Here is a 27,855-nt window from a genome sequence, read left to right on the forward strand (position 1 = left end):
ACATTCCTTGGGAAAACTTCAATTGCTGTACTTTGAAACAAGGCAAAAAAACCCCAAACACAAATTATTTTGTGTGATGCCTTCTGCAGCCAGCCATTAATGGAAGGCTCTTTGCTGGTGTGCTCTGGGGGTGCAAGCACACCTGTGCATGAGGAGATGGCATTGCTGGTAGCGTGTGAGCAGAGTCACAGGGCTTTACTTGCAGGGACAGTGATACTGTACAGCTTCTCATTCTGGGGACCCTGGCATCAGTGTTTGATGAAATCTTTACTGCAAAGTTAGAGGGAAGCTGGGGAAACCTGTTGAGAGAAGGTGCTTTGTTCTCTGGTGGAGGAATGAACTTCTTCAGAGAAATGCAATGTTTGCACAGATGCTCCTTTCATCTCAGTTGGTGTGCAAATAGCAAAACAATTCTGGTTGTGATGTCCTCCTCAGTGTATTTAACTCTCTCTGTACCTGAACACTTGCTATTTCACCTTTTGAGAAAACAAGGTGTGTAGCTGATTTGCTGGGAGTTGTCCTACCTTCTCCTCTGAGCATCAGAAGTTTCTAAGATTTGGTTTCAACAGTTTGTTGTTTCTATCTCCTCATGAAGCATGTGCCCGTACTTTGCAGAAAAATAAGTTATTAACAGCTGTCTTCCACGAGCTTCTGGTGTATGAGAAAAGATGAGAAGGAAAAGAATTGTGGGGAAATTTCCCATTCCCCGCGTTGTGCTTACTTTCCCCTGACTTCTCTGCTTAGGAAGATTGTTAGAGATTGCTGCTTCCTACCTTTCTGTCAGACTCTTAATTAGCAGGAGCATGCAGTCCGCACAGCTGGGGCTCTGCTGCCTCCCTCACTGTCCTTTCCCACTCAGAAGATTTTCATTCATTCCGAATTGGTAGCCAGCCCGAAGCCCTGGCTTCCCTCCGAGACCCTCGGCGTGCCTACAGGACTCCAGTTCAGCAGGCACTGGGGGAGATGCGCTCCCGCTCCCTCGCTAGACCTCCAGGCTGCTGCTTGGAGCCATAAGGGAGCGGGAGGAAGAATTAGCCTGTGTGTTTATGTGGCTGTGCTCCAGTAAATATTTTGATGCATCTGCTGCCAGCTCTGGTCTGAGGGAATCTACCTAGCATTTAAATTTTGATGGGGAGCTGTTTTGAATAATAACAGCAGCCGGCTGTGAGTCAGTGCATGTGTGTTGACTTAAAAAAAACAACCCTCAAAGCTTAACGCTTGCTGAACGCTGAGCTGCAGTGCTCTGCTTCTTCCCTCCTCCTTTCTTCTTTTCTTTCTTCTCTTGACTTCCTCTGATTTTTGGTTTGTTCTTGGGGGCATTCCACAGAGATTTCGTTCACTGGTGGGGGGAGGGGTGCGTGTGCCGTGAGAATAATAATAATTATAAAAAGAACCAGCCGAAAGAAATCCTCCCCCAAAACTCACAAGTAGCTTTTGCAATGGGTGCTGTAATGGGTACGTTCTCCTCTCTACAAACGAAACAAAGAAGACCGTCAAAAGGTAAGACCTCCTGTTTGCTTTTCTTATCCCTCTTGTATGTTTGCTATGAGAGAAATTTGTATTAGGAAGGGAGGAGAAAATTAACATGTGCCACTTTCAAGTAACCCAGCAATGTTTATCTGAGGTGTAATTTGCAAAGCAGAGTGGGATGCGAGGTGATGGAGGAAATGTGTGGGCATGAGGAAATTGCTGTGGAGGGGCTTGGGGGGGTGGGAGTGAAAAGCATCTGAAATACTATAACCTTTCATACAGGCATGTGTGAGGAGGAGAAACTCAGTGGCTCCATATGCAGGGCACTTGCAGAAGAAACCTGTTTACTTCCAAATACCATGCTTTATAAAGCCTTTGAGCTGGGAATAATATGTAGATACACAGCAGATTCTTCCCAGTATCTTGTGGTTTCTTTCTGGGAAAGTATTGTTACAGACAGTGTTGCATATTTACTCCAAGAGCAAGTGGTGTACAGTACTAATGTGTGTTTTATAAAGATTATCAAGGGGGGGGAATCAGGATGCTTTCATAAAGGAGAGGAGGAGAAGAAGGTTGTGAAAAATGAGAAAGTCAGCTGTAATCCTGGGGAGATGAATCTTTAAATCCATAAACATTGGCTGTGAAATGCTGATTTTTTTTTTTCAGGAGGTCTCATTTGTGTGGTGTTTGCTTAAGCTTTGCTCAGTTTCCTTCAGGGTAAATTAAAAAAATCCAGGGTGCTCTTGAGCAGAAAGTTGAAAGCACTGTCAGGGCACATCCATTCCGTACAGGATAAGCATTGTTTAAGAAACTGTAAAGAGAGTCTCTGTAACTTGGTCAAGTCTTTCTGCTGCTTGGAAATACTCCCTATGAGAGCCTCTATTTCTAGGGTAGGTCTCTGTCTCCAATGGATCTGTTGCTTGCCTCATATATTTTTGAACTGCAAGTTGGTGTGGATTTTCTAAAAATTAAAATTCAAAATTGTCTTGGGAAGCATCAAATAAGTAGCCACTCTGTAGAGCAATGGGGAAGGGCTGCACAGGGGATCTGATAATGGCAAGTTGGTGAGCAAGTGTAAAAAGTCTGTGCTCCTGGTGCAAGACAGGGAGAATAGGGAAACATTTTACACTGGAGTGTGTGTAGGGATGTAGAATTCCTCTGTACAGTTAGGGCCACATTGTAACAACACTGGCAGTCTCCTGAGCTGTGTCTGATATTATTTCTAATGCAAGTACCACTCTCTTAATTGTCTAAGCACTGAGTCACACCTGAAGCTTTAGGAGTTGTGCTTAGGCAGTAAGTATATGAGAGCTGAACATGGAGTGCTGGACATGGTGACTGCTGTGGCACCAAGGGATGACCTACATACCTGCCAGAAACCTGGGAGCTGGATCTAATTGCCATTAGATGTAGGTAACTTTTGGCTGAAATCTATCTGTTCTCACTACTTTGTTGGCTCAACTCTCTAGCAGATGGAAGAAACTGCTTTTAGTTGGAGTTCCCAAGCAGGAAAAATCCAGCATCTGCTCACACATTTCAACATTTACAGTGGGATTCAATCTTGTTGATGCCCACTGGCAGTGGCTGTTCAGCTATATTTACCCAAACTTGTGTTCCCCGACTTATCACCTCTTGGCTATCCATGTGGTGGTGTTGGTTAGTAGAGGACCTAGCTGGAAGAAATTCCTTGGGTTGTCTTAGTTATTTTCGAAACCAGTATGGAGTCTTACATGCTTCAGTCACTATTTACCTGATAGGAAAGACCATTATGAAACAATGCTGCTGGTTTCAGCTGACTTCAGCCAGTTGCAAATGTTCCTCTAAACCGATGTCCAGAGGATCCCCCAGTTCTCCAAACAGGAATGGCAGAATGTTTGCCACATGTTCCTCTGGGCTGCTTGGTGTGTTTTACACTGACTGTGAGCACTTCACCTTCTCCACAATAAACCACTCAACTGTCTGAAATGTGTTCTTTGTGAGCTATATAGCAGACATCAGTCACTGCTACATGGTGGATTCCTTGCCCACCTGTTCCCCCAGCACCTCCTTCAGCCCCAATCGTCCTGCTAGCTTCTGCTGGCCTGGGGCCTAGTGTATCTGTATACAGTGGAGCCCAGAACTGGTTACAGCACTCTGGTGTGCTCACACAAGTGCTGAGCAGAGGAGAAGGATCACTCCTAACTGTGTGGTGGTTGGTGCATCCTACTGTGGGAGTTGCTTTCTCTGCCAGAGGGCGGCTTGCAAACAATGCTCAGGTATAACTGGTTCGTTTGATGTCACTCTGTCTATCTTTTGTTGGGCAAAGCATTTATTACATATTTTATTATTAGATTATAATCTACTACTATTTATTAGTTTTATCTGTGTGTTTATTCAAGTATTTCAGGATTTATGCAGGGGTTAAATACGGTTGCTATAAGTGCTGGAAGAAATAGTTCCATGTGTCTGCAGTACAGCTTGGTCAATGTGCTCATCCAAGCAGTTCAAAGAAAACTGCTGTAGCGTTTAGGCAGCTCACGTGTATATGTGAAGCTAGGTACCCCTGGTGTAATAAACTAAAAGCATAAGCCATGCAAGTTTACTCTTTTAAGAGGCAGAAGAGACAGGTCATGTCTGATGTGAGGAGTTTCCTGAGATGAGTTAATATCAGTAAGCAAATAGTGGATCCTGGCAGAGTGACTGGGTCTGGGGCAGTGTCAGTGGGACTGGTGACTGGCTCCGTTGTCTCAGCTATGGGCTGCAATGCTGAAGGATGTATTGTGGTCCTGTTCAAGAGTACAAGATTTAATTCTTTGTTCTAATGAAAAAGGAGAGCCTGAATCAATAAAGACAAGAGTAGCACAGAATTGCCTTAAAGTTGAGAGCAGTGGTCCATCAAGTGCAAGACCATATCTGTGGGAGGGGACAGTGCTTTAGAGGAGATCATTTATTTAGCCTGAATGTGAGGAGTTAATTCAAAATATCTGGGCATTTAGTTTGAGCAGGTTTCAAGCCACACATCCTGTCTTGTGGGATAAAGGCTTTGTAGATTTGCAGCCCTAGCAGTAGAGCTACGGAAGCTTTCCCAGTTCACTGACATGTCTCTGAATAGTTGATGAGATTTGTGCTGTTTGCTTTGGTGGTAGTGGCTGGGGGTGGTTTCACAGATGATTTGTGCACTTCATTAGAAATTGTTTCCTCTGATCTTCTCAACTGATGGCATTTGAACTCCATCCACTGTTGTGATTCTTTTTGTCTGCCTTTTCTGTCGTCCTGAATTGACCTAGTAAAAGATCGCTTCCTACCATGTTTTGTTTGCTTCTACCTCAAGCCAGCAAAGCAGAGCAGTATTATTGAGCTCTTGGTGGAGTTTGGTTGAGGTCCTAGGGACAAGCCAACAATAAGGCATCGTTGTCTACTGCAGAAAAGGTAGTCAGCGTCCTCCTGGGCTGTCCTAGACAGAGCATCTCCATCAGACTAAGGAGGTGATGCTTCTGCTCTACTCAGCATTGGTGAGAAAGCACTGCTTTGTGGAAGGAATTGGATGAAACCGTCTTCCAAGGTACCACCCAGGCTCATCTATGGAGCCCTGTCTCTGTCTTTGCTGTCTCTGTAAGATCCCTAAAGATGCAAGGACTGAGGGATACTGGGAACAGCGGGAAACATTAAAAGCTCATAGGGACCAAGTGACAGTAAAGCCAAAAGGAACACTTGTTCCTCTCTTAGTAGGTTAGCAGTTACTGTTCAGATACAAGGTTAAGATGGACTTGACAATTTCAAGTTCCTTGTATATCCTCCAGCAAACATAAGCAATAAAACAATAAATGAATTGGGGGGGGGGAGGGAGGGAAAGCCCACAACATGAAAAGGCAGAGGGCTGGCACGGCAGATAATGCTCACACAAATGCATCTCTGGTTTCAACCAGCTGCAAAAAGATTTTTTTAAATATATTTTTTGCAGTCTGCAGCCAATGAACAAATATGTGGCTGGAAGCAGCCATTTCCATATTTGTCATGGAAGTGCTAGGATTAGCACTTGCAAAGGCAGGAAGATTTCTCGTTCTAACTGCTTGCCATACTCCTGTGCTGGTGTGCAGTGGGGGGTGGCTGTGCTGCCAGTTGTGGGCAAATGTAATTACAGTAGAAAAGGGTAATTGAGGAATAAGGGATTAGCTGTATTTGCTCTTTTCTTTTTTTTCTCTGCTAACCTTCTCCCCCCACCAATGGAAACAAAACATAATTCGAACATTTATCAACACTTGGGTCTTCTTGGCATTAGAGCCACAGGTCCCAATTCTTGCCCTGGGTGCACCAGCAGAAAGCAGCACCACTTCCTCAGCAATATTAGTCTATTGAACATAACTCTATTTTTGTCTAAGACCACCCAGACCTAAGCTACCTGGAGGAGCCTGGCACAGTTATTCACTTGTGCAATAGCTGTCAGCAGGAATTGACTTTGCTTAAAATCTTGGTTGTACCATTTTTACAGTGACCAATTTCTTGACTTTGTCTTGAAGGAAAGTTTGCTCTTGTACAAAAGCATCAGATTTTTGTCTAACCAGCTCCATTTTCAAGGCAACATTGCTTGACTGGGAAGTTCTGATATGAGCTTAGGTCAGTCTGATACTCAGGACTGCCAGTCACGGCTATGCCCTTTCAGTTCTCTGCACTAGAACATTTTGATTCTTTGCTCGAAAGGAGAACAAGTGGTTCTGTAGTGTTTCAAGGAATTGATCCTGGTCAGCCCTAAACCTGTTGGTGTAGAATGGAGAGGGTAGATTTGAGCAGGAGACCTACCTTGGTGTTTACTTTGCCCAGTCTGCACCATTATAAAAGCTGGTTAGCGTAGTGTTATTCTCAACAGAATTGAAATTCATCTAGGAGGAGCTACAGACTTGACTTTATCCCTGAAAAAAATTAGTCAGATTTAGCATAAAGAAAGCTTTGAAAATTGTCCTTCTTTTGCTGTTCAGAGAAACCAGACAGGCTGCCACTGTTGAGAGAACAAATCTGTGTCCTCAAGGTGCTGACTGTGTAGCCTTGTGTCCTGAGTGTTTTGTGAATAGAGAGGAGATCTCTGCTCTCCACTTGTTTTCTCTCTGGAAGAAAAAGAGCATCATTCCCTCTGATCTGAGACCTGAGCCTGCAGGTGCACGAGGGAATGGAAGAAATGTCTCATCAGGTTTCTCCTGGCTGTGCCAAGAGCCAATGTGTAGCACTGACACTTCATCATACAATCAACTAGGTTGGAAGAGTCCTCCAAGATCATCCAGTCCAACCTATCGGCCCTATACAATCAACTAGACCATGGCACTAAGTGCCTCATCCAGTCTTTTCTTGAACACTTCCAGGGACAGCGACTCCACCACTTCCCTGAGCTTTTCTCTCTCTATTTTTTTCCCTGTGATTGTTATTGGGGACCATCTAGCAGGGCAGGTAAATGGTCAGCTGCCTGCACTGGAAGCTGAGGGTTTGACAAGCAGATTTTGCTGGAGAAGTGTCTTCATAACAGGTGTACAGAGTAGCGCTCAGTAGCTAACCCTTGGATGTAAGCAGTCAGTCAGAAGGTATTTGGCAAAATTGCAATGGCCAAAAAGTGTTTGTCAGAACGTGCCAAATACTTGGGTTTCCCTGAAGTGCCAAGAGGCATGTGGGAGGATACTTAGTGTCACAGTAGGCAAATGTCCCAGCCCCATGGCTTGGGCATGATGGGTGGTAGAGGGGTGCAGGAGCTTCTTCGCATCTTGCTTTCTTGTGCCTTCGGCAGCCCTATGCCAGAGCTCACAAAGGTGTGGGGTTGCTGAGGGGTGGGTAGGACTTACGGAGCTGTGATTGCTTCCATTCCCTGTCTCTTAGGCAAAATTTCCTTAGCTTCTGTGCAGCTGCTAACTCTACTTTTTTTTCTTTGTTTTTTTCTTGCTTCTCTGTGAATACATCTCCTATTAGTGAGGCAGGGGGATCTCAAATACCTGGTCTTAAGAGTGGATGGCACTGATTAAATTAAAATAAGCTGTACGTTTGTGATTAGTTCCCGCAGGCATACAGCCTGCCTCAGATGCTGTAGTCAAGCCCAGCTTGGAGGTTTGGAATAAAGAAAAATCAATGGGGGAAAGTAAATTACATAGTGTGTTATATGCTACGTTGTGTTAGCATGCATGTGTGCTTGTTTTCTGCTCTCGGGGGTGAGTACTGTGCCGTTCCGAGTGCAGCACATACACATGGAGCCATGAAATCCCACCACAGAAGACGTGATGAGAGACTTCATCTTTGTGTTGCAGTAGGCTGCAGCACTTCAAAGTTTCTTTTTGTTCTGCAAAAGGGTAAAACAGAAAATGTTGTTCCAACTTTTAACTTCCAACCGTAGTAAACTTCCAGTTTTAACAGCGGCTCTTCCAGTGTGAGTTGCTGGCTACTTGATGTTTGGAGTAGGTCCTAGGAAGTACTTGGATTTTTGCAGCTGAAAATACTGAACATTGTAGAAGTGAAAAGCTGGAGCTTAGTACCTAGCACAGCGTTGGGTTCTGGTCAGTTCTCAGCTATACAGTGGTTAACATCACCCAGAATGTGAACAGGAGTCAGTCAGGGCTGTACATGTCTTTCTAAGAAAAACTTGTTTACAGAAAGCAGCCAGAGGTAAAGCAAAGCAAGTCCTAAACTCATGCTGAATTTGGCTAAATGTGAAGAGAAAAATAAAACTATTTTCTCCACTTACGAATCTGCAGTCAAAATGTTTATTTTGATAGTTAAGCTGTATTAAACCCCTGAAGTTGTAACTCATGCTGGCACTGTTCAGGATAGGGAGGGCATGGTGGAATGAATGTGAGAAGCGCGAGCAAACCACGGCTGAAATAAGACACAGCTCCTGGGGACTCAGGAGGCAGGCACCACGTGCTAGGGGACGGGGACGGACAGAGGACAGCAGAGCTGCCTGGGATGCCGACAGTGTCTGTGGGGTGTGCTGAGGAGGCAGCCCAGGCAGGAGGGAGCTGGCGCAGCCATGGTGTGGGGAAGGTTTAAGGAAGACATGAACTGGGTAACAGAGCTGTCCTTTCCTGGCAGAGCTCTGCTACATCTGTTTGGCTTTCCTCAAGCCAAACATTACTGTCTTGACACATTCAACAACTGCAGCCCTTCACACACACACCAGTGTTTGCTTTTCTCTCTTCACACAAACCCTCCTCTTCCTCCAGGCTCGTTCTGTGGGTGGCTAGTTGGGAAGTGCCCAGAATTTCCATAGATGGCCACAGCTACAGTCTCTAAAAGCCCACACGTAGGCAACAGGACATTTCATATTGTGGCTGAGGACAGTTAATGGAGCACATGATTGCGAGGATACAGGTTGTGCTGCAGGAGGCAGGTTTCCTGGAGACGTCTGCATCCTTCTGCTCAAGGGCCCTGACTGGAAAGGGAGAGTGTCACCTCGGGAGGGGGGAGCAAATTACAGCCTGCAGAGATCAGTGCTGAACATCAGGGGCTTTTAGTGTTCTGCCAAAACAAGTGTTTCTGCTTGTCAAATTTGTATTCAGGAAAATAGGGATGAAACAAGCCGTGTTCAGAAGATTTAGCCAGTTAGAGCATGGAGTCAGATACACAGCTTAAATGTTTTGACAACAATTGTAACTTTGCCTGCCTGCAGCTCAGGGCTGAGCTCCCAGGTATTCCTTCCCAGGCTGCTCGCGCTTTCTTCTACTGTGTGATGCTTCACATCAGCCTCATGGATTTTTTGATTATCAGCTGAAACCTCAGGCAAGACCCCTGATCTAGCACATCAAACTGCATGAGCCGAGGCTTGCCTCTGTAGAGTAGGCACAGCCCCGTGAAGGTAACACTGTTAGCTCCCTGGCTGTCATGGGAATGTCAGGAGCCAGAATGTCAGGAGCCAGCCCAGCATGCTCAGGGAAGGATGATTTTCCTTAGGGAAAGGATAGTTTTACTTAAGGAAGCTCTTTCTTCCCATGCAGGGGAAGCCCTTAATGCAGTGAGGAAGCATCAGCACCCCTTTGCACTTGTAATCCGCACAGTTCAAAGGATACTCGTGTGGCTGTCTGAACTGGGAGCAGCAGATGGAAAGAACTGGGAAACGGGAAACTTTTGTGTCAGTGCAGAGAAGGTTGCTGTCTGCTAATCCTGATCAGCCACTGGAATTGAATTGCACATCACTTTCCGCGCTTCACTGGGACAGCCAGGTGTGGCCCCCAGCTGTGATAGCAGTGTCTCAGGAATGGAAAGCATGTCCTTGTGTGGATGGGAGTGCCTGTGACCTGGTGTTTGTTTCTGTCTCTTATTTTAACTTGTGAGCTGATGGAACGTTACTTTGCAGTCCTGTGCACACAGAATTAGCCAGGCTGCAGGAAGCTGCACAAAGAGCTGCATGGGGAAAATCCTTTGCCGGGTAGACATTTGTATGTACTGAATGGTGGGCAAAGGCAAGTGTTGCAAAGGCAATTTTGTCCCAGGAGGTCCAGTCCTGATTGTGTAGGCAGCAACTGAACCTGCACACAGAGCAGGAAAGCCAGGGAGAGACTGCTCTGTCAGGAATGCCTTTCATTTCCAGGACTTTAGGGCATCAGAGAGGGCTATTTGCACTAACAATTTGGAATGCTCTCATTGGCAAGTGTTGAGGATGTTACAGCTGAGCTCCTACTCTACCATTTCTAATCACCTGCATGGTGGAGCACTGGGCTGCACATGTCTCACTGCAGTCTTCCAGGAATGTATGCTGTCAAAGGGAATTTTCTGATCAGACATTTTCTGGGCAATGCCATCAGCTGTAGCTCTTCACATGGTTACATTTGCATTTATTTTAGCTGATGTTGCCTTTTCTTTTTCCTCTGTCTTGACTATTGATGAAGGTAATGTGCTTGCAGTTCAGAAAGAGTGCTGTGTGCTCTTTGTGTGTTGCTGGGCAGCAGCAGCAGAGAACATAGCAGTGTCCCATTCTGAATGCCATCCACAGCCTAATTCAGGTCCCAGTGAGCAGTGTATAAGTGAAATGTGGGGCTGTATCAGCTTGAAGCAAGTGCACTACTGTTTTGTGCTTGCCACTGGCTTGTAAAACCTACAAAATATATTGGTTCTTACACTAGAAGTTTGGTTCAGACCTGAGCTTCCCTTTACCCTGAAGAGTTTGTGAGATGGTTGTGAAACTTTGCAAACGTGGAAGGAATTTTGTCATATCTCTTTGCATTGTTTTTAGTGAATCTGTGTCTATTTAGAGCCGTGGCCTGTATATGGAGAATGGGAAGCAGCTAGTAAAGGTTCTTAATTTTCATCCAGATCAAAACCAGACAGATGTTAGAAACAGCTGTGGTGTGAACCCAACTCCATGATTCCCTCTGACACTGGTGTCTCAGGCTCTGATCACTGAAAAAACACAGGGCTTCACTCCTAGTTTGGCTGCTTTTGCTTCTCTTCCCACTGAGGCTCCAGCAATGCCAGAGCTGAGGCCAGGGTAATGGCTCTGGCAGAGCCGGGATGCACATAGCACACATGCAGCTTTCCTTCTCTTCTCTAGTGTTGAATCTGGCATTTCTGAGGGACGTGCTTCTGCTTGGAGAGCAGTGCTCCAAAATGCTTGTTGCAGTTTATGGTCAAGCCCTGGACTACATGTGGAAGAAGAGATCAGCAAATACTAGAGAAGTATGAGTACCTGGTAATGTTTTCTGCCAGCAAGAATGTTTCAAACTATTGATTTCCTGAAAGAGCAAAAAGCAAGACTTCGATCATCTCCCGGTGTTTCTGCAGAGAGATGCTGCCCTGTGGAAGCCCACACAAATCATGCCCAGTTACTTCAATGGGTATGTTTCTGTCTTGTTAGCCATGAACACAAGCCAATCTGTTTAAAGAGTTTCATTTCCCTATAAATCAAACTCATGGGGCAGGATGATGTGAGGTCAATGTTGTGGGAGATGTGATCTCTGTGTGCTTTCCTGGACACCTGGTGCAAGGTGCTGGGTCTATCTCCACAGCACCCACTTGCTCTGAGTTTGCTGGTCTGTAGTTTGGGAATGTGATGCTGCCAAGCTGCAGAGCATTCATGCCCTTGGTCATCCTCCCCAGCTTGTGCTCAGTTTCTATGCCAGAACTGTTTCTGCTGTGGAGTTTTGCCCAAGTTAATTGCTTGTCACTTGCCTGCTTGCTGTGATTTAGTTTTATTGTATTTTGCTAAGCATTATACCTCCCACCATGTGAGATTTAGGAGAGTGGGAGGTCAAAGCTAAGGCGTTGTTATTCACGCTGAGTGCTGTTCTCCAGTCAGGCAGCACACGGACCACCCTGCCAAGTACCACAAGAGGTACACGTTGGGGATGGGACATTTGGCTCAGGAGCTCACTGTAGCTGTTGCCAGCAGCAAATAGCCAGGGTGATACTAAGCAGCTAATCTGACACAGCACTCACCTGCAGAAGCTCTTCTCTGTGGAGCAACGCTCCTGGTTGCAGTCAGCTAGTAATTGCTGGTATTGTGTGGCAGCGCTAGGATGGGTAGAACAACAAAGGCTGCACTTGAAGACCGTGTGCTAGAGTCACTGTCTTTTGTAGTGTCACCACCTGCTTCGCTCTGTGCAAGCAACTACTAGATTTGATGGTGCTGGTAGTTTCAGGGCTGTGCCCCAGCATGGGCAGGAAAATGTCTGTTCTCCGTCTTACGAAGTGAGATATGATACTTGCCAACAGTTAGAGTTTACTTCCTCTTCACCTTTGTTATCTTCTACTGGATATGTGGACAGAGGAGAACAAAGCATTTTTGTTCTTTGGGGCTGAAGTTGCTCAGGACAGTGTGGGTGGTTTCTGTAGTATTGGTGCATTAAGCACTGCTGCAGTGCAATAGAATGGTCATCTCCCCTTTGTCAGGTGTGGCAAAGGCCTATACACCTCTATACTAGACCTGGAAGTACAAGTGAGATGTGAGAGAAGCTTCCACAGCATGCTGAGTAGCTGGAGCAAGTGCCTCTTTCACAGAAGAGATCTCTTGCAGTCATATTTTGAGATCAGGAGTGGTTTTGGACTGTTGTGATGGTTTGGGTGTTCCCCGCCCCTCCACACTTTGGAAATCACCCAGACTAGACTCAGCCAGCTCTGGAAATATGAATGAAGCTTATATTTACAGCTAGCACAATATACAAGCAGATATTTACAGTATATACAGTTATATACAGAAATATACAAGATAAAAGGTAATACAGAAACACAACTTCCCTCCCAGAAACCCGAGTGCCCAGAAGGGGCTCTCAACTGCCCCTCCACCTTCCCCCTACCCCTCTCAACCTTACCCAAGTCCCAGGGAAGAATGGAGGTTCGGCCAGGGAGTTAGGAAGCAAAGTGGAGAGAAATGGAGGGTGCGGTTAGAGAGAGGGATGTAGCTCAGAGCTCCCCAGCAGGTGAAGTGAGAGTGGTTATCTATGTTTTTATTTCTTGTTCTTATACATCTCAGCAAGCCTATGAGGGAAGTAGACATTACCGTTGTTTTCCTTCCACAGCCTGTAATCTAATTCTTCTCACCAAAACATTCTAGCTAGCTTCAAACTAGCATGACTGTGAATGTAGAGCACCACAGAGAACATTTGTGGTCTTCAACAGGTGGGAATGATTGAGAGTGTCCTTAGTCTGGTGTGGGAATGGACAGAGAATGTTGGGAACCCACAGAGGCAGCATGGCCTGTGTGTGCATGAAATCAGCATTGCCTTCTTGTGATCTCTGTGTTGTTTGTCATAAAACACTGTACAGAGGGAACAAAACTCAGCAGTGACTGCTCAGGTCCCTGTGTTTTAAATTCTTCATGCATTTTGAAACATGGCCTTACTCCAATTCAGGGCAACATACCTTTTATCAAGTTGAAGCTACCTCAAGCTAAGTGACAGGCAAACTACATTTTCGATTTTTCTAATTTCCCTGATTTTTTTTTTTTTGGTCTAATTTTTCAGTAAATAACATTCGAGATTTTAACCTATTTGCTGCTGGGAAAAGTGGCGTGAAGGAACCTAGAGTCAAAAGAGTGCACCTCAAAGAGAGCTGGAGGTGTTAGTGTCTATGCTGGAAGACAGCAGAGTACGGTTTACATTCTAACAGAGTTCATATTAAGGTGGTTTCTTGGTCTCATTCCCAGAGAACAACACATTTGTTAATTGAATGTTTCTTGTACTAGTAAGAGAGCCTCAAATTGATTTGCATTTTCTGGTCCACATGAATGCAAAGACACTGCCAAAATTGTCTCTTTCCCTCTTCTATTTTCTTTGAGAGCATTCCAGAAAATGGAGCCACAATTTTTTCACTGCTCTTTGGTTCTTGGTTCCATGCATATGTATTTCTGGGACACACACTCCTGGAGCGTGCAGCTGAGTGCACGTGCCTGGAGTCCCTGCAGGCTTGTGTGGCTTTGAGGCAGAGAATCTAAAGCATAAGTAAGGTATCTGCAGAATTAGAGAAAACATAGAGGAACAACAGCAGACATCTAAAATTCCTCTAAGTTCAGTCTCAAAAACAGAAATGAGTTTTCAGCTATCTTCTGCTTCCATCTTAGACAAGTTTGTTGACCTGGAATAGGAAAGGAGATGTTTACAGAATGAAACTTCTCAGGAATATGAGGAAAATGACTTGGGTTGCTGTTTTCAGTTGATGTTTGCTGTTGACATCACGTTGTGATCTGTGAACAGTCTTGGGTGCTAAACTGATGCATGACAGTGTAGGGGAACACTGTAAGTTGGATAGCATTCCTTTTGCAGCACTCTCATTAGTCACCCTTAACACCTTCACCAAATAGACAAGCAGATTTGTAAAATCCAGCTCCCAAAATCTTGTTTCCCAGCTGGAGCATATGCAGGATTCTCTGTTTGAACATCACAAGCTGATACATGTCTTGTTTCCCTGAGCCTGTTTTTAGACTTCAGTAAGCACAGCAAAATGTTAGCCTTCCTTTTATGGCATCCTCTGAGCCTAGGACAAAACTTTCAAGCCATGAACTAATTGTAATCGTCCAGGAGCTTATAAAGTCTTGCTGAGCTTTATTCATCCTGAGAAGTTTGGGACTGGATCAGCTGCTGATGCAGCTCTCTTCAGTGAGTCCCTTTCCATCCACTCAGAGCTGCACTTTGGTACTGCAGGGAGGCAGAGATGATGCGAAAGTACAGGTCTGTTTACAGACTTCTACTCCCTTGGTGGCAATAACCTACTTAAAGGAGTCAAAGCAAAGTCTGTCTTCAACTTCTTCAAGTCTTTATGGAGGGCTGGGAAGGGATGTTCTCTTGCCCCTCATTAGGAGGGAGTCTGTGGTGCAGGAGAATGGCTGTGGACCCTGTCAGTGGAGGCTGTCTCACTGCTGCTCCCTTCAGACCCCACTGCACAGGGGCTGTCCTCCTGCTGCTCCCCCAGAGCCCACTGAAGAGGGGCTGTGCAGCACCCATCAAACTCCAGGCTCTGGGTACCTGCCCTGACAAGCAATGCCTTGTTCCCCAACTGTATGGATTTGTGCACCCCCACTGTCACTCAGGAGTGTATAGGAAACATGGAATTTTTGCTCAAGGAGGATGAGTGGGGCCCCGTGCATCTGTTCTTTCAAGGATGTAGCAAAAACAGTAGTTGGAACATGAGGAAGAGGCTTGCCTGACAATAAATGATATGGTCCTTGTTCTCTGAGCAGAAATGCATTTTAAGAGTTCCCCCTCTAGCAGCCTCCACAAGTTCCTTTAAAGCCAAATAGGACACGTCCTTATGTGAGGGGTGGCAGGGGGAAGTAGGACAGGGTTTTGTCTGTTTGAACTATTAATACAGATGACACAAATGTACCAAAAGATATGACCATTTTTAAAATTCCTTGGAAATTTGGAGATAATTTATTTTTTCTTAGAACTAATGCTGTCTTTGGTGCAAAACACAAAGCATGTTTTGATACTTTCTCGATAGAAAAGAAGGTGAAGGGAATCCAAACTCACTCTCCATTAAAACCTCTTGAACCCTAGATGTCTTTTTTTCCCTGAAGAGTACTATTCAAAGAGATTTTTCATTTCTAAAGCCCAAAGGAAAAAAGAAAGTGTGGCCAGCCCAGCAAAGCTCATGCTGATACTGTCTTTTGAAGAAGTTTTAGCAAGTGTGTGGGATGAGAAATCGCTCAACATCAGCTTTGAGCCTCCTTGAAGAGGTATACAGCTCTACTCTGATATATCAGTTTTCTTGTGCATGAGGGCAGAAATCATCCTAGCAGCTATTTTAAAAGAGCTTCTGCATGTGCAGTGTCTGTCATTTACAGAATGACTTCAGTGTCTGGAGATGCCACATCTCCAAGGAATTTTGTCTGGTGCGACTCGTTTCTTATATTGGTAATTTGTCTATCATTGTCATCTTTCACTGAATGATTCACAACATGGAAAATATTTACAATAATTAATTGTCAACATTATTGTCAGCAGCGACAGTTTGGATTGCTGTACTGTAGCAAAGTGAGAGGGAGCCACTGTTTTGGCAAGTGACAAACAAACAGGATATTGTTAAAAGCCAAGTGTTGGACTGGAGTCATTAAATCCAGGCAGAAGATACTTGGAGTCAAGTTCACTGGTGAGTTTCTAGCTGGTGAAGGCAGCTGTGCTGCATACATGTGTGAAATGCAGAGAAAACTTTGAACACAACCTTGCAGGTTCACCAAGACCCATGGGAAGCAAAGGGGTTGGTGTTGCTCACTTCTCCAGATCCTCTGTCAAGTTTGTGGAGGGTAGGTTTTCCAGTCAGTTGCCTGCAGTAGCCTGTAAAGATTCAGCCACTGTCTGGGCAAATCCCATTGAAGACAAAAGTCATCAAACCACTAAATTAAGTCTGTGTTGTACTTGTCCAGTATGTGACCATTTTCTGCAAGAGGGCTCCTGCCCTGCCTCTCACAGCTTGTTGTGTTCACTTGCCCTCTACAGAGCCTGTGCCACTTCATTATGAGCTCTGCTTTTCCATGCTGTTATTGCAGGTTCTGACTGCACTTTGCTGTCCTGGTAAACATGCTGAAAGCTCTCTGCTGTCCCCACTGACTTCTGAGGACATGTGGGGATGTGGTACCTACAGCTGTTTTGTTGTTTTCATGTACAGGTTGAACCAAATCTATTCATCGCCTACGCTTAATAAATAATTGTGTTGTAAATCGTAGGCTGCCTCCCTAAACAGATTATAACTCAGTAGCAGAGCTGTGAGCAGCATGTTGTACATAAAGTCTCCCAAATGACAGGATGTATGAGTTTTTCCTTGTTAGCCGAACTAAGATACAGCCCAAATTTTCCCTTAAGCCAAGCAAATTGTTGCCTGAGGCTGGAAATGCCACCATCTCTTAATGGCCTTAGGACACAGGCATAGGGTGAGCTCACTGCTACCACTGCCAGGTTGGTGAGATGCCTGTGCATACAGCTCAGGAAGCTGTGTACATGCTGCTGAGCAACCACACCTTTGCTACAGAGCAAGATTATTGAATTAAGGACGGAAAGTTATGAAGGCAAAATCAGGGTTTAGTTTGTTTTAAAAAAACCCACCCCATTGCCTCATCCAAAGATCTTGTCTATCTGCAGTACAGCCTTTGTGGTGGCAGATTTCTGTAATCTTTATCCTAGTTTGAGGCTTTTTCTTTTATTTTAATCAGGCATGGGAGTGATTGATACTGAGAAAAATTTGGAGCCACTCAACTTCAGAAGTACACATCCTATCTCTGAGTATTCTGCTTCTCTTTTCATCCTTTCAAATAAGCAGATTAGATTTTTGCCTGAACTCAAGCCATTAAGCCTTCAAAAGATGAAGGTTTGCTTTATTAATCTCTTAAAAAGAAGTCCAAGGTCTAGTCCTAACTCCTACTTTGTATGATGGGCTGTCTTCTCTCTTTCAATACTTCCTGAGCTTCAGGGACAAGCTAAGAAAGGTATATAAAGGAACGAGGCTTTTGCCCTTGGCAGAAGGCATTTTTTCACTCCCTCACTGCTGTGCCTGCAGTTAACCTGTCTCAGGAGCTGGGACTGAAATGACTGAGTCAAAAAGTAGCAGCCAGAATTCCAGCCCTGTGTACCCTCAGCATGTTGGTGTTGTCTTAAGCAACACGGTGAGTAAGGGGTTAAGGCCAGAAAAAAAGAAAGGCTTGTGAAAATAGAGAAGGACCAGCATGTCTGTGAACAAGAGTGTACAGGAGCCCACATGTGTATTTTTTTTAGGTAGGCCCTTAATCCCTTCCTAGGACAGTCCAGGTTGTCTCACCAGGGTTTATATATGTCTGTAAACCTAAATGCAATGTAACAAGTGCTATAGAAGGCCAGCTTAGTAGTTTTGTATGGATACATGTAAAATTGCTCCAAGGACAAAGAGTTTTTTTCCAATTAGAATGATGTGAATTTCTTGTATCAACATCATTTTTGTATGTTCCATAGTCTCAGTCAAAGGATTACTTTTTCATGTAATAGGGAAATTCAGAAAGATAAATGGAAAACAAGGAGGAAAACAGGTGACATTATATAAGTGGCCAAGGGAATTCAAAGGTCTGACTAGCTCCGCCAAGAAAAGGCAAGGGAACAATTTGTTTCTGTTTGTGTGCAGGCAGGTAGGACACATCCCAGAGCAGTGAGAGCAAGCCTTTGGATTGGGCCCTGAGACGCTACCTGCTATAAGGATGCTCTGAGATCTTGGTTTCAGCTAGAGGAGAAAGTGATCCTCTGTCTGGAATTTTGCTTATTGTTACTATTCACGCTGTTATTCTTAGAGCTGTGCCTCATACACCAGAAATGAGGAACTCTCTGGAAAGGCAGCGGCTGCTGCAGCCTGGGATATTGTATTACACCTACATAAAGAGACAGTTTGGGTCTCCAAAACCTTGAGGTATGTTATTGTCACAAGCCACATGAGATGGGACAGGTGAGGACAAGGACTGATGGCAACAGGAGCTTTGCAGCAATACCAGCTGCCTGGGCATGGGAATGACCTATGCTTCTTCGAGATGCTAATCCCTTTTCCATGGCTTGATGATTAAGTCTGGTTATAATATATAGAAAAAAAATAGCTCATGTTATACAGCCCATCCTTGGGCTAGTGCAAAAAAAAATCCCTGTAATCTAAATCCTCAGCTTTGGATCACTGGCAGACTGTGGAGCATGGCTCCTGCATCTCTTCAGCAGTTAAATCACATCAGCAAGCTGATCAGCTATATCTATTGCTATAGCTGGCATCTGAGGAGGTTAAGGACATGGTCTCTGAAGGTATAGGCACAGATCAAAAAACATCCACTAGGTGGGCTCTGTGCTTGAGCTGTTACTGAAGACTTTGTGCAGGCTGGCTGAAATAACTCAAGAAGCAGCAGGCATCAGAGCTTCCACCACATATCCAGGCTGGAATGGGTTAAGTGGGAAGCTTTAAAGTCTGATGTATCCCATCTCATTCTTGTGTAAGTGTATCGAAAGCAAAGAATATTAAATGCTGAGTGACTGGTGACAAAAAAGTGTGAACATTGTTACTCCTCCATTCAACTATCTCTGTGTGTCCTTCAGATATCTCTTCTTAAATCTTGCTTCATTCTTGTCTGAGGTCTCAACGATGTGATGAGTCAGTGAGGACTTCCTGGGGTAGTGTTGCAGAGCTCCCAGCCCTCCTCTGCTGCTGCTTTATTCCTTTCCTATGCAGCACAGGCACCTTAAACAGTGCTACTTCAGAAATGCATACCTGAAGTGCTCACTCTGATGTGCAGTGTGTGCATCACCCTCTCCCTCCCCTCACTGTCTCTCACCCAGCCAGAGGAGCGGCAAAGTCCTGGGAACTAGAGGATGTCCTCAGCAGCTCAGAGCGAGATATTCAAGTCATCAGAGCTAACAGTTTCTCTCACTAAGCTAAAAAAAAACTGAAGGAAATTTCTGTCTGGATGTTGTGGAGGTTGCCAGTGTTGTGCTGCTGCCCATGTGGACACAGGGAATTGGGTCATGGGCTCTCCAACAGGGTTTCAGATGGTGGAATATTTCCCTTGCTGTGGTAGATGCTCAGTAGCACCTTTCGGGTGGGTCTTTACAGTTTTTCTGTAGGATCAGTGAGCTTGAATCTACATTAAGCATCTCTGGAGGCCTTTAACAAAGCACTCAAATACTTTCCACTCTTCCAGCTTCGAGACTGCTGTATTTTGAATAATAAAAGGGCCCTGGTGAAGAAGCTATTCTTGATGTAGATTCTGCCATTATGCTGTCCTGCTGCCAGAGCTTCTGGGCTGGTCTCCAGGCATTTTGGCACTAATTATTTTAATTGTTTCTTACCTTCAACATCCTACTCTTTTTTAAGCCTTCTTTTTGGATTTTTGACTCTTCTGCCATGTGATTTTCCTCCCTCTCTTTTGTATTCCAAATCTTCTCTTTCTCTGCATGTTTTTCTGTATCCTTCACCTCTTTCCACCTTCCTGCTGTGCAGCTGGTCAGGAGAGCAGGGATTTATTTCAGACGTGAGTGATTTGGAGGAAAGAGGGTGGGTTACCCTGGGATTCCATTTCTCAGCTACCATAACCCTCTTGGCTTTGACATTTCTGTTTTTCTCAAAGCACAACAATCACCAAAAGTGTTGCAAAGTCAGCCTGCCCCTGGCTGCCCTTGCAGTTCCCTCCATGGGCCATAATTGAATGGCTTGTGGATTGAAGGCACTCTAAAGCTGTCAACCATTTAACAGATATCTGCAGTAACTCCTGCGCTTCCCTTCAACACCAAGTTTCTCCTCCTCACTTCTGCTCCTTTCCTTGCTTTCTTCCATGGCATCCCTTCATGCAGCATTCATATGGCTTCTAAGTTCACCTTTATGCAGGTTTAGTTTCTTCCTCCCTGCAGGAACTCTGCTTTTTAAATGAGATTTTAAGTATTTAGCAAAACTCTGTAATGAACTCAAGACTAATTCCTCTTGCAAACACTTTTCTGTGATAACCTGTTGAAAAGCATTTTCTGCACTGCTTGACTTTTAAGCACTTGATCATCCTGGAGGGAGAGTCAGCTGGGTGCCATTGCAAAGCCTTTGGATCACCTTAACCTTGCAAAGGGACTTAGGCAGCTTGTGTTTGGTGTAAAAACCTCCTCCTCTGGCTTGTAGTGGTGCTGGGGTTTATCCCTAATGAGCATTTTGTAAATGTACCTTTCTGACTTGGTCTGAAACTGCAGCAGAGGAGCTTGGTGTTTCTGCTTTGTCCAGGTTTGGACAAGTTTATTCTCAAGAGATAGAATATAATCACTCATGGCACTGACATTGCCCATGCTAATGATTAATTCCCAAGTTTAACAGTTCCTTATGTGCTTGATTTAGAATTCTGAACATGAGAGAGACTTTTCCTTTTGCCTTGCCTTACCAAACTGGCTTGTGATGTCCAGTGATGATGTCTAACCTGGAAACAGTTCAGGGCTGAGTGTCTAGTTCATGTAACATGGGAGGCGCTGTGTGACAGAAAATGAGAGCTTCAAGGAGACTGCATGACACTGCATGTTTTCCTCCTCTCCACATCAAACCCCAGCTGCTGCTTTTGGTGGGCATTTTCCACAGTAGACTGAAACTCCAGATGCAGTATCTGTGTTAATAAGCTTTCTTAAACACAAAGAGACAGGGACTTCCTGACCTAGAAGTTAGAGTTGTGGGGACATATTTCTGTTTCCTTTGTTCCTAGACTATTTCTAAAGCATTTCCCATCCCCATTGTTGTCTGATCTAGCAGATGTATTCCCAAGTAATCTTTCTTCTATTGAACTGGATTTTGGTGTTCCCTCCAAAAGCAGTGCAAATACTGTGGTGTATTCCAAATGTTTAGGTGATATCAGGGGCAGTTTGTGTAACACACCTATGCTGTGGAGCTCCCAGCCTTGCTCTGTGAGTAACAGAGTATCAGGCAGACTTGGAATTTGTTGGCTAAGGCTTTGAGTGCAACTGGAAGAAGTCTAGGTACATGATGGTGTGTTTACTCATCTACAAAGTTCAGCCTTTGAAGCAGGTCTGTGGTGCATTGAGATGGGTTGGAAGTGCACAAGCCTTCTGCATTTGGGATCCTGTGGCAAGCACTGGGGAAAACCCAAAGCCTGAAACATGACAGTAGATGGGTGTAAGAAGAACACTGCAATGTCTGCCAAGAAATTAAGTCCTTCAGAGACTTTGGTGCTGACAGATTTGCAGCCAGTAGTACCAATGGAGTTTCAGAGATGTGTAATAAAGACCTTTTATTTTTTCTTTTTTCTTTCTATGCCACTTGTGTGGTACAGTGACAGTGATATCTCTTCCTGCCTCTAATAATATATTTCCTCTTTTTTCCAGAAGATTATTGTAATTGTACTTCTCTGTATGAGAATCAGAAGTTGCTTGTGTCAGGAGAACCCAGGGAGATGCCAGCTGTGCAGCAGCCTGTGGAGCTGCTGGAGCTTGTCTTCTGTAACCTGCACTGTGTCTAAAAAGCAGCTTGCTGCTTAGTTCTCCTGTGTTTTACCAGTAGCTCTGTGCTCTCAGATAGTCCTGAAGCTGTGCTGCTGGTGCCAGCCTGCTGGGTAGGAGCCAGGCTCAGGCTGGTGAGCCTGCTGGGCACTAGAGAGGAGCAGGATATGTCAAAAAGACTATTTTGCCTTACTGATACAAGTTTGTTACCTTGTCACTGGGAAGGAGTGAAATCCACTTCTTCAAGCATAGGAAGTGCACTGCTCTTCTGCAGCAGCCTTCAGTCCCACAGTTTAAGAGTGTCTGACTTGTTGCTGTGAACTCTGGAAGAGAAGGCAGAGAATGCAGGAGGTGATAATTATTTCTTTCTTCAGTGAAGTTTATGGCAGTGGCTGCTGAGCATGACTGTGCCCTGCCTGGTGAGGTCTTTGTAAGGTTTTACTTGACACTATATAATGGCTTCCTGACCTCTGAAAATCTCCCCATACAAACGATTTCATCTCAAGAGATCTGTAAACCAGAGACATTTGGTGGGAAACTTCTTCAGCTATAGAGCAGGATTTGAGAATATTTCAGCATTTTCTTTCAATTCACACAAGGATGAAAGTGAGGCAAACCAGGTTTTTGTGAAGGAGAAAGAAGAGAGTGTGAGGCAAAGAGAACAATGGCCTGGCAGTGTCTGGGCAGGATAGGAATCTGTACTTGAGTTTTCTCTTGCCCAAGTGACCAATTCAGCTTCCACATCTCCCAATAGTTTAGGCTTGCTCTGATATATTTCAGCCTACAATTGTATTTTGCATCTCAGCCTAGACACTGCTTCTTTAAAAAACAATCAAAAAAACCCAAAGAAGCGACAAACCAAAAAAACCAAACCACAGAGGTCAACTTAAAAGTGAAATTGATAAGCAACTGTCTTATGAAAATGTATTTCAGCCATCTCTGAGAAGACATCCTACCTGCACTTCTAAAGCAAGGCTGTGCTAAAAGCACTGTGTCACTGGGTGCCTTGTGCTGCAAGCCTGTAGTGATTATCCATGTGTAACCTTCACTTCATACAAACCCGGCTGTTAGTAAAGCCCTCTTACACAGTGGGGCAGAGATGCTTTAAGGCATTTTCCTCTAGTAAACATGAGTTCTCTTTGCTCAGCAGGAGTATGCCTGCCCTTACTGTGGCAAGTCCCTGGGGTGCCATGACAACAGGGGTCTCTCCTAGGTGCTCACTGTGACTTTGATAACATTTTGTTATTTATTGTGGCTATGCTTTAAATAAGGAAAGAAAGCAAAGAGCTCGAGAAATCTGGTGGGTGTTTTTGGAGACTGGGAAGAAGGTTGCTGCTAGCTGAGGTTGGAAAGAGCTCTGTTTACTGTTCCTGTCTGAAAAATATGTCTGAAGGATAGAAGCATACTCCAAAAATTCTCAGATGCATCTCTATGGGAACAAAAATAGATATGTTGGTAATGGGTGAAAAAAAAAAATCAGTGTTCTGCAAAATTTGGTAGAAATCATGGTGAAACTGGTGTGCTGCTGAGCAGAAAGTGACTGAGAAGGATGTTCCTTCTCATCTGCAGCAGCTACCAGCCAAGGGTCAACTTAGAGCAGGTTCCAGAGAGGGATTAATGGTGTTTTCTGTAGAGCATTAAAACTTTGACAGGTTTGTTACCCTCACAAGATGCAGGAGATGCACTGTTTTGGGATAAAAATCCTTGGTATGTTTAATGTGTATATCTGTGTAGCACAATCTCCAAGGTGGATGGTCAGTCTGAAGTCTCACAAATGTCATAGAAAAATGTTCTCTAGAAGTGTAATGAGACAATTGGTGGATCCTCTGTCCTGAGCTGTCCACCAGCCATGCAGACCCAAATGCTTCTGTGCTGCATTCACACAGACTGTCAGCACTCTGGCACGGAGGAGTGGAGTAATATCCATGGCCTCACTGTGCAAGGTATTCCTTGGGTTGTAGTGCTCTAGAGGATCGAAGCAAAGCTCCCTTTGACTTCAGCCGAAGCTCTGGACTACTCTGCACTTTACAAATCAAGCACTAGCCAAGCCCCAATCTCTTGTTCTGAGTACAAAATGATAAATGAGCAATTAGTAATTAAACAAAACCTCTATAGCAGAAGTGTACTCTGTTCTCCAGAAGAACATCACCTGATTTTGTCATAATCCATTCCTCTTCCTGCAGTTCGCTCCTTCCCTCTCTACCTTTCACTCCTGAACAGGAGGACAACTCAACATTCCTGCAGAGAGTAACCTCACTGGTTACAGCCCAGGGGGTTATTGCCAAAGTTGTTCTATCCCCTATCTCAGTGTGGATGGAATCAAGACATTAAGAATAATCTTTTTTACTGCAGGAGGCATGTGCACATCATGAATAGTTTTGCACCAACATTTTTCTTCTGGTGTTTTTAGAAGTGCCAGTGAAACGGCTGTGTAGTAATTATTTTCTTACCATCCCTTTCTAAGTTCTCTTAAACTTCCAAGCTTCAAGCAGAAAAGACAGAGTCAGCCATCTGGCAATGCATTGTCATTCATAAGATGAAGCATCAACATGTCTTTGATATCACAACCCTGACTTCCATCCAAAGAGCAGACAGGATAGCTGCTGGAAAGAGTGAGGTTTGCCCCTCCAGGACATGCTCACTTTCAGGTATTTTGCTAGCAAAGCTGCAAATAAAGGCAGAGACAGACTGTTCTACAGCTTCAAGCTTATCTTTCTCGCTTATGCTCAAATACAGCAGGTTTTGCCATGGTGCATTGTGTCCCCAGCTTCCTACAACTGTTCACAACTGCTCTATTAACATTCATGTCTGGTGGAGTAATGCAGATTCCTCTGAACTTTCTACAAACAAATAGAAACACTTTTGAGTTTTCTTTGCTCCACGAAACACAGTTTGGCTTGCCAAAGTCATAAGGATGTAATTCAGAGCAATACAGCAACTGTCATCGTGCCTCTGTCCTGAGCTGGGGAACATTTTGCAGACTGATTAGAGTGAAGAAACCCTTTGAAATTAAATAGGAGGCAGCTGCTAATGGAAACTCCATTATTACACAGAGCAAACACATGAGCAAAGTGATCCTCACTCAAAAAATAGGCACTCAGTCCCCCTCCCTTCTATAAAAAGTCATCTGGTTGCTTTAACTGCTGAATTGAAATTATTTTAATTGTGTTCCTGGCAGTCTGCTCCCCACTCCTGGGTGATGTTTTTTGATTCCACTGTGATTAAATGGTGCTACTGGTTATTTATATAAGGGACTGTCTGTCAGCTGATGTGGACTCTGCCTTCCCACCCTGCTGGGCTAGCCAGCTCACTAAGGCAGTCCCAGAGCCCTTCAACAGTTATGACAGAGTTTACATTTATTATTTTGAAAGAAAGAAACAGGGCATTTGGGCTGGGTTTATTGCTGGAATTGTGTGTTTCATTGTCTGGAACATTTTAAAGGCTGCAACAGGGTCAAAACAAAATGCTCTCTGTCCTCAACTGTGCTCCCCTGAGTGCCATGGTGCTTGGCAGCTGTGCAGGGTTCTACATGAGCTACATTTCTGTGACTTTCTCCTTTTGCACTCCTAGCCAGGGCTGAGTTTGTATGATGTCACGGGAAATACCAGTAGCATTTGAGATGTACCACCTCACACAACTCACATCTTACTTTCCTTCCTTCTGACAGAAGGTCTGAGGTCCAGCATGTGCTCAGGAAAGGGTCTGTGAATGTCATCACTTGCATCCCACACTGAGTTTATCTCCACCACAGGTGTACTGAGGTGAAGCTGAATTTTCATCCAAACTACTGAAAAACTTTTCCAAAGTTTACAGAATCCCAGCAGAGATCTAAACTGACTTCACTGTGTGTTTCCTTCCATCTTCAACTCTAGGTGAAAGGCCAGGGAAATCCAAGTTGTTTTCACTCTGCTGGTAGTGGGAAGGTGGTGGTGACACTAGGCAGTGCACTCCTCACAGTTGCTGTTACCTACACCTGCATTTTCCACTGTAGACACCTCCAAATGCACTGATGCACAGAAGGTACCAGGCCATGGGGGCACAGTGACACCTCACTGGTGCTATTGGCAAGCCCCCACTGCAGTTGGGCAGCAGAAGCCTGCCCAGTCTGTGGTGCAGAAAGCCCCAGCTCACGCGGTCCTGGCAGGGACCCACAGCTATCACTGCTTGCATCTCTGCTCCAGCTTGCTGCTGTCTGAAGAAAATCTTTCCAGTCATGTTTCAGTCAGCATGAGACCTTTCTACCTCTCCAATTCTATTTTTTCTGTATGATGTTCCAGGAATGTGTGCAATCCAGACCTGTGCTTTAGAGCTATGTCTTGTCTGACAGACTCTCAATCTGCTTTTCCCTTTTCTGTTTTCTTTTTTTCTTCTTTTCTGGTATTCAAGATTTCTCATGCTTCATCTTAAATAACATTACTTTCCACAGAGATGATACAAGGAGTTCACGCTAGCTGCAGCTTTAGGAAGCATTCTAATTATATTTAAATACCCAAGGCTGGCAAATTGCTCGATTAACATTGACAGAAACCACTTGTAGTTGATAGTTTGCTCCTGAGGTTATAAATAGACCTGTCAGAGCTCCAACATGTGCCAGGCAGGTATTTGATCTTGAACATTGACTGTGCTTGCAAGCCTAAGAAAAGAGTGATTTATATCTAGGGAAGACTGCAGAGTTCAGAATAATGCTGTGGCCAGAAACAACAGTGCTCTTTAATGCATCACAGTGGTTAGTCCCTGCCCTGTTTCACAATGGACATGGAAGTGTGCGAGGAGTGAACAGAGGGGAGAGAATGGTGAGGGCAAGGAGCGGCATGGGAGCTGGGATGTGAGGTGTGGGCAGCGGTTACCCTGCCAGCAGCACTCCAGGAATGGTTCTGTGTTGCTGTTTCCTGCTGCCTCATTTTACTAGCAGCTACAGCTGATGTGTGTCCCTGCTCTGCACAGCTGCATGTTTAAAACAGGTAGTGGCTGTGCATTCTGGGGTTGTGCCTTCCATCTGCCACCCCTTAAATGAGAGGTATATACCTTGCTCCTAGCATGCAGAGCACAAGCTAGTAGTTGATCTGAAACCTTCTGTGTCACTCCAGGTTTTGGCTACACACGTGCATGATACGATTCTTCAGACACTGTCATACACGTCACAGGATCTGTGGTGCATCCAGCAGGATGAAACATGTTTCAGAGTGCTGGGCTCCCTTCTGATTTTCCTGGGATTTCTTGTGTCTCTGTGAGCACAACTGTATTTCGCTACCAGCTCCTTAAAGATCCTGCTCACCATGGCAGATGCCTTGTAGCTAAGGCAGCAGGGGAAAAAACATTCTGTCAAGAAGAAAAGCAGGCAGTTTGGAGTCCTTTCTTCTCATCTCCCAAACCTCTATTCTTGGCAGCCTCTCCTTACTCCTGCTGCCATAAGCCCTGTTTTGTCACTGCCCAGGTGGGTAGAACTGGCTTGAATTTGATGTGTTCTTCTGGCCTCCAAAATCCAGGTAGTCCCAAGATGGTTCCATTAGGTGTTCTTGAACGCAGGGAACCAGGCACATATTTGCTAGGAAATCCTTACGTGGTGATTATGTACTGCCTGTTTGCTGTAGTGTTTTATGGTACAAAAAATACCACTTTCAGCAAGATAGCTTTATATTTTATCCTAAAAGGAAGAAACATTACTCAAACCAGAAAAATATTCTCACTCTTATTTTCTTCTTCCTACTCATATATCCTGAAAATATTGAAAGTGTTTCTGAATTATTTCCTCTCCTGGCAGATGATGCTCTGAGTATTTAGTGCCTGAATTGTCTCCTCTGACTGTGGAGCTCTTCTCCCCTTTCCCAGGGGGTTACAGGCCTGCAGGCAGAGCTACCTGGATGACTGAGATGCTTCAGAGCATCTATTTAAAAAATAGATCTTCTTGTACATGCCAAGAATGTTTAGAATTCTACTGTAACTAGTGTTTAAGGGGAAATTCAGTACAATAATAATGGCATACTTGCAATTTTTCATGGAGCTGATGAGTTGAAGAGCTGCTAATTAACTATGGGATATCTTT

The 27,855-nt window shown here is 44.6% G+C and overlaps 1 protein-coding gene across 2 annotated transcripts in view; it reads left to right on the forward strand.

The window, feature by feature from the left end:
* Nucleotides 1–27,855, forward strand: part of KCNIP1 (potassium voltage-gated channel interacting protein 1) — a 371,107-nt gene that overhangs the window by 125,713 nt on the left and 217,539 nt on the right. Inside the window, exon 1 of one of the 2 annotated variants that reach the window (XM_064161629.1) lies at nt 919–1,500. The exons of the other annotated variant lie outside the window; for it this stretch is intronic. Within the exon in view, the coding sequence (XP_064017699.1) occupies nt 1,440–1,500 (61 nt within the window). The 5' untranslated portion in view covers nt 919–1,439. Of the gene's footprint in view, nt 1–918; nt 1,501–27,855 lie in introns of those variants that run through there. 2 annotated transcript variants of the gene reach the window in all.

This window comes from Pogoniulus pusillus, chromosome 22 (genome assembly GCF_015220805.1).
Source record: "Pogoniulus pusillus isolate bPogPus1 chromosome 22, bPogPus1.pri, whole genome shotgun sequence".
Classification (NCBI taxonomy): domain Eukaryota; kingdom Metazoa; phylum Chordata; class Aves; order Piciformes; family Lybiidae; genus Pogoniulus; species Pogoniulus pusillus.